The sequence below is a fragment of the Arachis ipaensis genome, chromosome B9, assembly GCF_059453495.1.
Source record: "Arachis ipaensis isolate K30076 ecotype BB chromosome B9, ASM5945349v1, whole genome shotgun sequence".
NCBI lineage: Eukaryota > Viridiplantae > Streptophyta > Magnoliopsida > Fabales > Fabaceae > Arachis > Arachis ipaensis.
In genome coordinates this window covers 123867790-123877083 of record NC_142444.1, presented here as the reverse complement: position 1 = coordinate 123877083, position 9294 = coordinate 123867790, and the positions used below count along the sequence as shown (strand labels likewise).

At 38.5% G+C, this 9294-nt stretch overlaps 2 protein-coding genes across 2 annotated transcripts; both read right to left on the bottom strand.

Moving 5' to 3' along the window:
* On the bottom strand, positions 1–405 carry LOC107615813 (protein FAR1-RELATED SEQUENCE 5-like). Its single transcript, XM_016317840.1, has one exon. It carries the CDS (start codon positions 403–405, stop codon positions 1–3), a length of 405 nt encoding a protein of 134 aa, XP_016173326.1.
* Positions 406–5908: 5503 nt separating this feature from the next.
* LOC107615812 (uncharacterized) lies at positions 5909–7351 on the bottom strand. The gene is made up of 2 exons (XM_021111193.2): positions 6797–7351; positions 5909–6138 (listed from the first exon to the last, which is right to left on the bottom strand). The coding sequence occupies exons 1-2, from the start codon at positions 7054–7056 to the stop codon at positions 5913–5915; spliced, it is 486 nt and encodes a 161-aa protein (XP_020966852.1). The 5' UTR covers positions 7057–7351; the 3' UTR covers positions 5909–5912.
* Positions 7352–9294: the final 1943 nt, after the last annotated feature.

The following is a 9294-nucleotide window of genomic DNA, read 5'->3' as shown; positions in this document are numbered from 1 at the left end:
TTAAGAATCAATTTGGCAACTCCCTTTAACATGCATAGAAATAACATTATTTCTCTTCAATAACCTCGAATTAGTGTAGTTCAGATCATGATAGTATTCGAGTTTAACTACCCTAACAATCCAACTACCGCCAACATCAGAAGAGGCAATCATCCTAGCTTTACACCCTGTAGGTCCTTTTGGATAGGTCTTTCTCGTTTCATCAACCTTTGATTTGGCTCTGCCCTCCTGGTTGCAGACAAGCATAACATAGTATACAACCCCATCGGTGTTCTTTTTCGAACTCCTGTTTCTCCGGTCAAAGCCAACTCTTCTCGCGTAGGTGTTGTAAAATTTGATTACTGCATCCAGAGACTCAAATTCAATGCTAACAACGGGAATATAATCACCAATTTCTGATTTCATGATGGCACCTCAATTGATAACACACTTCCAAAAGTTTCCTGGAAAAACATCTCAAAGGAGTCGACAAAGTTAACATCTAACAACAAATACCTAAACCAACAACACAAATAGAATCAAACAAAACGCATGGAATCAAATAAATACACTTAAATGCAATCAGAAGCATTTAAGTCAAAAACCAAATGACTACTTTGTAAAACAACCATGTTCTAGTGCAGGTAATAACCAACAAATTCTGCCTCCAAACTAACCAATGATTAATAACTGACAAAAATATTTCAAAGCCACTATATTGGTTGCAACTACATTAAGCAATTTTCACAGGTCGCTTCTTAATTGGGTTAATTTAATACTGAAACTAAAAAAATAAGTCTAATCTCTCAATACGGGCCGTGTGACATCAATCTGATCTCTCACATGGGATGTGTAACAGCCCTTTAACCTATCACACGGGCCGTCTGACAACTATCTGATCTCTCACATGGGACGTGTCAAAGCGAGCCGCTTTCTTACACGGCTCATCTGACAACCATCTAACCTCTCACACAGGCTCTGTCAAAGAGAACCAGTTTCTCACACGGCCCGTGTGAAGGCCACGAAACCCCCCGAGTGTCCAGTCCAACGGAATTAACATAAAAAATGAATTAAATTGATCAAACACGAATTAAATGGATGAAAGCGAAAAATTGGATGGGTAAAACTGCCTCGTGTTTCCCCCACCAAACTCCGTTAACACTTGAACTGAAACTATGAAATCGTTAAAATCACATGTATTGATAATCATCCAATCAAATCTCGAATCTCAAAATTGAGTTCAGCTAGGTAAAACAATAAGTAGCATAAAATAGTGGAGGGTCGGAGACTACATACCTCAAAGGCAGTAACATAATCGCTAGGAGAGCCAACTATCACATTCTGATTTGTTATGGCATTGCAATTTTGTTATGGCGCCGCGATTTCGTTGTGGCGTTGAGAACCCTAAACAGTGCATTTGTAGCTGAAATTTTCATAGAGAAGGAAAAAAGATTATATATTTTTTGGGGATAAATCAAACAAACGAAATTTAAGTTTTGGAAAAAAAAAGAGTTTTGGGAGAAACAAGTCGAAAGAGAGGTGAGAGAGATCAGATGTGAGCGTGTCAAATGGGCGTGGGAATGGAAAAAACACAGGAAGGATAATTCGCTAAAATCACTATCACGATCAATTACGTATTCCGTTGATGAAATAGCACACCTTTAATTTTTTTCCCTCTTTTTCAGACAATAAAATTACAACAAATTAAAACAAATTAATATAATTATTGATCAATAAAATGGACACTTCATTAGAATAATTATTAATTACCAAAAAGATACATCAAAGTGAAGCTATGATTTTACCAACTTATCTACCACCATTTTGCCCACACATATGAAAAGACATGGACAATGCAATAAGACCAATTTCAAAAATAACGTCATTTAATTTATGTGTATTCTTGAAAAATAACTATTAATTACTTGAGAAATCTAAATTAAAGTAGTTTCAACAACAATTAATATAAGGGATCACTCACATAAAAATATTAAAAACATCTTTTTTTAAGATCTTTATTTAAATCAATTAAATTACAACACACATAATCGATTAAATTTTATTATTTTTGTTAAAATTAGATCAAATAAATTGGTCCATTAAAAATCAAATGAACTAAATTTTAAACTAATCTAAATTAATTTTTTTATATAAAATGACTATAATATTCTTATTATATAAAATAACTAAAATATCCTATTATATATATATATATATATATTAGTTCTCAATATACTAAAATAAAATTATAATCTAAAATATATTTTAAAATGTCATTTAACTTTATATATTTTAATCATATAAAAATGTTAAGATAATTCTCAAAATAAAAAATAAATATGAACAAAATCAATGCAATTTTATTAGTTCGTAATTTGAGCCTAATAAAAAGTTATCTTTTTTATATATATATATATAAAAAAGAGGTAACTACTAAATCGGTATTCGAAAGATTCTGACGTTGACAAAATGGTACCTGACTTTTGTTATTGACAAAATAGTCCCTAAAAGATTTTAAAATTTGACAAGCGTGTCCCCAAACTCGCCGGAACAAATCTCCGTTAAGCAGAATGCTAAAGTGGCCACCGTAACCTGGCAAACCACCCCCAAACCCTAATCTCTCCCTCCCCAGCGCATACTCCCCCTCCCTCTTCCTCCCCATCGCAACCCCCCTCCCTTCTCCCTCCCCAACGCACATCCCCCTCCCTCTCCCTCTCCATCGCAACCCTCCCCCTACCCAATGCACACTCCCTCCCCATCGCAGCCCCCTTCCCTCTCCCTCCCCATCGCACCCCCTCTCCAATGCACATTCCCCCCTCCCTCCCTCTACTACCACTCGCAGCAACAAGCACCTCAACATCAACAGCAACAACAACAACAAGCAACAACAACAGCAGCAACCCCAATGCACACTTTTTTCTCCTTCCTATCGCAACAACAACCTCAACAGCAATAGCAACTTCAACGGCAAGAGCACTATCAAGGACCATTGCCACCACCATCGGAGCGACAACAAGGCCTGGAATAGCCGCATCTCTTCAGCCCCTCAGCCTTTCTCTCTTTCTCTCTTTATATTTATATATGTAGGTTATGTGTTTGTGTAAATGTCTGTGTGTGTGAATGGATATTGTTATTGTTATGGTCCTCCGATAAAAGAAGGAAGGAATGAGGGAAAAGAGAGAAGGAAGAACAAGCAAGGTTAGGTTTTGAATGTGCAGATTCTTCTATTGGTTCTGTTTTAGGTTCTGATGATGTTGTTTCTGCTGTTATTAAGGCTTCTGCTGCTGCAATTGGGAAGGGAGAGGGAAGGAGGTAGTGTGCGTTGGAGAGGAGGGCTGCAATGGGAGGGAGAGGGAAGAGGGCTGCGATGGGGAGGGAATGTGCATTGGGTAGGGGGTTGCGATGGAGAGGGAGGGGGGAGTGTGCATTGGGGAGGGAGAGGGAAGGGGGGCTGCGATGGGAGGAGGGATTAGGGTTTGGGGGTGGTTTGTCAAATCACCGGCGGCTACGTTAGCATTGTGCTTGCCGGAGATTTGTTCCGGCGAGTTTGAAGACACGCTTGTCAAATTTTAAAATTTTTTAGGGACTATTTTGTCAATAGTAAAAGTCAGGTATCATTTTGTCAGCGTCATAATCTTTTGGGTACCGATTTGGTATTTACCTCATATAAAAAAAACAAACAATGCATACTTTCTAAATCGTCACACCTACCAAAAATAAATTCAGCCACTTACAATAACAGGTCTTGTAAATTGAAAAAACTAAACTTTGTCTATTGAACCTCCATAGAACTGACCCAAATACCATACAACCTTAATATATGAAGTTTATCTATCTTTTACTATAGCAATGTACAGTAGCGTCGCATCATTCACAAGGCTAGAGCTCCAACCTTTGTTTGATGCACTCTCAATACCACCCGAATGCCATTATCTTCTAAAACTTTGCCTTTTCTTCTCCCTCATCGTTTGTCTTTGTTATATATCGTTGTCGTTTTTTTATTTTCTGGATTTATTTATCTTGTTTAGAATTTCTTTCTGTCTTAAATTTTTTGTCCGAATCTGTTATGTTTGTGCAATGGCAAACTCATGGTTTAAAAGAAGAGAAAATAAAGTAAGCAAGGGGATGAGTGTGGTCGCTGAGAGAAAGTAGGACAGTGACTATCTAGATAAGAGAGACAGAGGATGAGAGGAAGATTGATATTAGAGTTTTGATGATTGCAGAAAAAAAAAATTTCTTCCTTAAAAGTTTTGGCATGTTTTGAAAAACTGACCGGATCTCAATTTGGTTCAATCGATCGATTCACAATCAATTTCTCAATTCAACTCCAGTTTTTAAACTTGGCAATTTTACATGTAGACCGAATTGAATTTGGTATCAATTTTCAGTTTAACCGATTCAATTGATCGATCTAATTTGATTTTCAGAACATTAATTGAGACTCAAGACTAAATTTATTAGTTTTAGACTAAAACTAAAATTTTAGTTTTGATATATAAAATTTCAATAAAAAAAAATTGGGATATAAGAAACTGAAATTTAATTAATAATTTTTTTAAAGAAAAAGTCTAGAACGTCAGTATTTTTATTAAAATTTGGCCAACATTTAATCATCAAAAGAAAAAATGAATAATCCTACACTATTAAATGTCATGTCACACTAATATAATATTATTGTAGATCAAATGAATGGAAAAAACAATTGAATTCAATATTTTGATCTAGAAGACTAGTTGTAACTTGTATCTCAAACATATAGTCTCAGCCCCATTCTTTTGGGTGTCACTGGTGCATAGGGACAGAAATGAAAGGAATGGTGGAAACTGGAAAGACCGTTTGGAGTAAACAATGTGAAACTCTAGAATTTGTGGGGGTTTATTTATTGTGGTTTTTTGTTTTTCAATAAACCTCAAATCTTGTTAATAATAAAATAAATGGGAAAGAACATAGTTTCTTAGGTCCTGAAAAAACAATTTCTATTACCATGCAGAAAATGATGGTGATAAACTAGTCTTACGGTAGAAAACCTGTAATATATGTGACTTTTGGAATGGGAAGAGACGAACTTGTCCAATACAGGAATGCTGATAAGATTGTTTATTTTGTGCGGAATTCGTGTGTCTGCTCTTTTGGATTGTGATTGGTGAGGTGCGAAATTATTTTTAGTATTAGATGGCAAAAGTAATTAACTTCATGGTAGAGTAGAAACGGTATATGATGATCAAGGAAAACGAGGACGGTTTTCAGCATACAAATTGTAAATTAAGGAACCTAGACACAGTTTCTCTCTTGTTCCAAGTTGTGTATGCTTCAACTTTAACCCTTTCATAGATGCAAAGCAAAGTATTCTCTTTGCTGAATGTTCAACAACATAAAATTTGAGCTACTCACAATTTGAAATTATGTTGATCAAAATTATTTACGTGGATCACAAATTCAGAATGGTTCAATGAGCATGTCAAAGCAAATCACTCATTCAAGAACTGTTATAAGTTATAACAACTTCGATTCCAAGAGATCTTTCATCAAATGTTTGGTTTCAAAGAAAAATGCTGTAAGGCAACATCGTCATAAAAATGCTTTTTGTGATAGACACATTCAGATCATGCTGGGACCACAGAATTATAATGCTCACCAAGTCCAAAAGCATGCTTGCGGTAGGAAAGCATAATACTCGAACTTGATGAGGCAGTGCCATCGGCAGAGTTATACTCCTTCCCCATCTCCACATTCGGGCAGGAGCCTGAAAATATCATAATATGCTTCTTCAAGCAGTGAATCAAGGCACCAACCTCTAACTGTCCTCCCCATAAAGCCGTGGACTCCACCTCTTTACAATAGTTTTCAAATTTCTGCGAGGTGATCTACCACCAGAGAGGAGGGCCAGCTGATCCTCAACGGCTCTATAGAGGCAGTGTCCATCAGGCTTTATTTCACAAACAGTTAAACCGAGAGGCTTCAACTTGTAGTGTCACTCTGCTCTGCTTGGATTCTCTGCTCCCATCAGCCAGTGCTTTTGCATGTTTCTCTTTAAGATTAGCAGAAAGTCGAGTAACCTCGTCCTCCACTTGTTTCTTAGCTTTCTGTTCAGCCTTGCTACCTCTAGCTGCTGCCTTTTTCATTTCAATTTCTTTTTCCTGCAGTTGTGATATCTCTTTCCTGAAAGTACATAGTCATCGTGGAGAAATGTGTCACATGAGATGAGAACCAGAAAAACTAAAGTAATAAAATATAGAGTCTAGAGTGAATGAAGTGATACTTTTTGTAATTATAATTTATCCCAGAAACAAGTTCAGGTAGAAGTAGGAGACAGCTTCATAAGACATCTTAACCTAAACAAAAGAATTGAATAAAATGGAAGTGAACGAGAGCTCTTAACTGCAACTCAAACCTTAAAGCAGAAATTGATAAATTAATACAAGTTATGGAGAGGAAATGCAACATCCCAAGAGCAATTGTAGCCCAAGGGGCATAGAAGTAACAAATTCAAGGTTCAATCACTAACAAATTCAACTCAGTGATGGTTTTCATCAACAAAAAGATTTACCTAAGTAATTATTTGAAGAGAACAGTAACAGATTTAAAATTCAGTTATGATAATCAGTAATAAATTCATCTCAATGATAATTTTCAGCAACAAAAAAAACTAGTTCAGCGAATTTTCATCAACAAATTATTCAAGATTCAGTGATAATCAATATTGAAATTCATGTGGGTGATTATTGTTAGCAACAAGGAGACTAATTCACTGATATTTTCAGCAACAAAATCAAAGACAACACCAAAACAAAAAAGGAAAGAATTTGTTGGAACTCACCAAATCGGGACCAGCTTCTGGTTGCGCGAAGGAAGCGTAGCTGACGGCGAGAGTTGCTGGCGGCGAGGAGAAGCCCCGGGACCTGCTGCTCCTGCCGCCGGTGACGACGAGCGCAATGAAGGCGCGGGACTGACTGCGAGACAGTGACGAGACAGGGAGCGAAGATGACGACCAGTCCCAAGACCTGCTGCTTCTGCAACTGGCGACAACGAAGGGAGGAAAGGAGCGCGAGCGCCGCTGAGTGCGAGACCAGAGACCATGAGAGAGACCCGATCCAAGAGAGCGATGACTAGCTTGAGTGCGACACCGGAGACAGCAAGAGAGACCGTTGTCGAGAGAGGGAGGGAGCTTGGGTGCGACACTAGTGAGCCACAGTGACAGAGATTGGAGAGCTCGATGTCACGGCCTTGGACACACTCCAACGCTACCGTACCGGCACTCGGACTTACTTAACCTCTTGAGCTAAGACCAAGTCATCCTAACCTTCAATACTTTGCAAGAAAGCTAAGAATACAAGAGAACACAAGAGAAAGGAAGCTTTGGTGGAAGAATACTTTATTGTTCAAGTGTTTGTTACAAATGATTCACACATACATAAACTCTAACTCTCACCCCCTATTTATATCCATCCACCTCCTCAATAGATGGTTAGGATTAAATCTAATCAACGATCCAAATTAATCATCCAGAACCTTCTTTACAAATATCTATTCTACCACAACTTTCTAAATGTTTCTAGATTATTCTATACCACTCTTTATACTTCTATATACATCTACACTCTTCTAGAATACTCTATGACCTTCCAGAGTCTTCTAGAACCTTCTAGGGTATTCTGGGATCTTCTAGGACATTCTAGAACGTTCCGGAACCATCTAGAGCATTCTCAAACACTCCAGAAAATAATACAAACACTGTTAAATTTAACCTTCTAAAATTTACCGTGACATTCTCCCCCACCTAATGCGTAGACGTCCTCGTCGCGTTCTGTTCATGATAGCGCCCTAGGTGTTCTTGGAATTGCCACAGATCTTCACGAGTTTCCCAACTAGCTTCGGTTATCGGGAGCCCTTTCCACTTGATCAAGTATTGGATACTTGGTGGTACCCCTCTTCGTCGCACGATGCGATTAGCTAAGATCTCTTCGATTTCTTTATCAAAAGATCTAATCACCACGGGCGAAGCACGACTCGAGTCACCTCTACTCGGTTCATCTTGGTCTCCATGATATGGTTTAAGCATACTCACATGGAAGACCAGGTGGATCTTCAAAGAGGGAGAGAGTTGTACTTTGTAAGCAGCCTCCCCAATACGTCCAATGATATCAAATGGCCCTCGTATTTGCGGATTAAACCCTTATAAACTTTGCGAAAGGCTTGAATTGTTGTGGAAGAAGTTTGATCATTACCTTGTCTCCCACATGATAGCTTGCATGCCTCCTCTTCTAATCTGCCCATTTCTTCATCCTCTTGGTAGCTTTGTCGAGGTAAGAACGAGTGACATCTGCTTGTTCTTCCCATGACTTAATCATATGATAAGCTCCAGGGCTCTTCCCTGAATAAGAGGAAGAAAGAGAGTGAGGTGTAAGCAGTTGTTGTCTAGTCACAATCTCGAATGGGCTCTTCCTTGTAAACTCACTCCTTTGCAGATTGTATGAGAACTGAGCAATGTCTAGGAGTTTTGTCCAATCCTTCTGATTAGCGCTTACAAAATGCCTCAAGTAACACTCAAGTAAGGCATTCATTCTCTCAATATACCCATCAGTTTGAGGATGAAAGCTTGTTGAGAAATGAAGCTCCGACCCAAGGAGTTTGAACAGCTCTGTCCATAGTCGTCCTGTGAAGCGTGGATCTCGATCACTAATGATGCTTTTAGACAATCCCCAGTACTTCACCGCATTCTTGAAGAATAGTCGTGCTGCTTCCTCTGCAGTGCAGTCAGTAGGGGCAGGTATAAAGGTAGCATACTTCGAAAATCGATCCACTACCACGAGAATAGATCCAAAACCCTCGAACTTCGGTAAGGCAGAGGTGAAATCTAGAGAGACACTTTCCCACGGTCGCTCTGATGGAGGCAGAGGTTCCAACAACCCGCTTGGTATCTTGTTTTCAATCTTATCTTGTTGGCACACAAGACAAGTCTTCACATAGCTCTCCACTTCATCTCTCATTTGAGGCCAATAATAAGAAGATTCAATGAGTGCCAAGGTCCTTCGCTGACCTTGGTGACCATCCCACTTGGTGTCGTGGCATTCCTTCACTAATTTTCTTCTTAGATTTTCCTATTTAGGGACGTATAGTCTTCTCCCTTTAGTGTAGAGAATGTCGTTTTCTAACCAAAATCTTTTGGTCTTACCTTCTCTAGCCAACTCCACCAACTTCTTGGCTAATGGATCGTAATGCAACCCTTCCTTGATGGTATGCATAATATCTCCTTCAACCATAGAAATGGCCGCTAACTTAGCCTTGCAACTCAGCGCATCTGCTACCACATTAGTC

What these genes read in the sequence shown, in the direction of transcription:
- LOC107615813 (XM_016317840.1), bottom strand. Translation starts at nt 405, where the DNA reads ATGAAATCAGAAATTGGTGATTATATTCCCGTTGTTAGCATTGAATTT.
- LOC107615812 (XM_021111193.2), bottom strand. Translation starts at nt 7,056, where the DNA reads ATGGTCTCTGGTCTCGCACTCAGCGGCGCTCGCGCTCCTTTCCTCCCT. An exon ending in CAGAAGCTGGTCCCGATTTG is followed by an intron (nt 6,139 to 6,796) that starts GTGAGTTCCAAC and finishes ATGTACTTTCAG; the next exon opens with GAAAGAGATATCACAACTGC.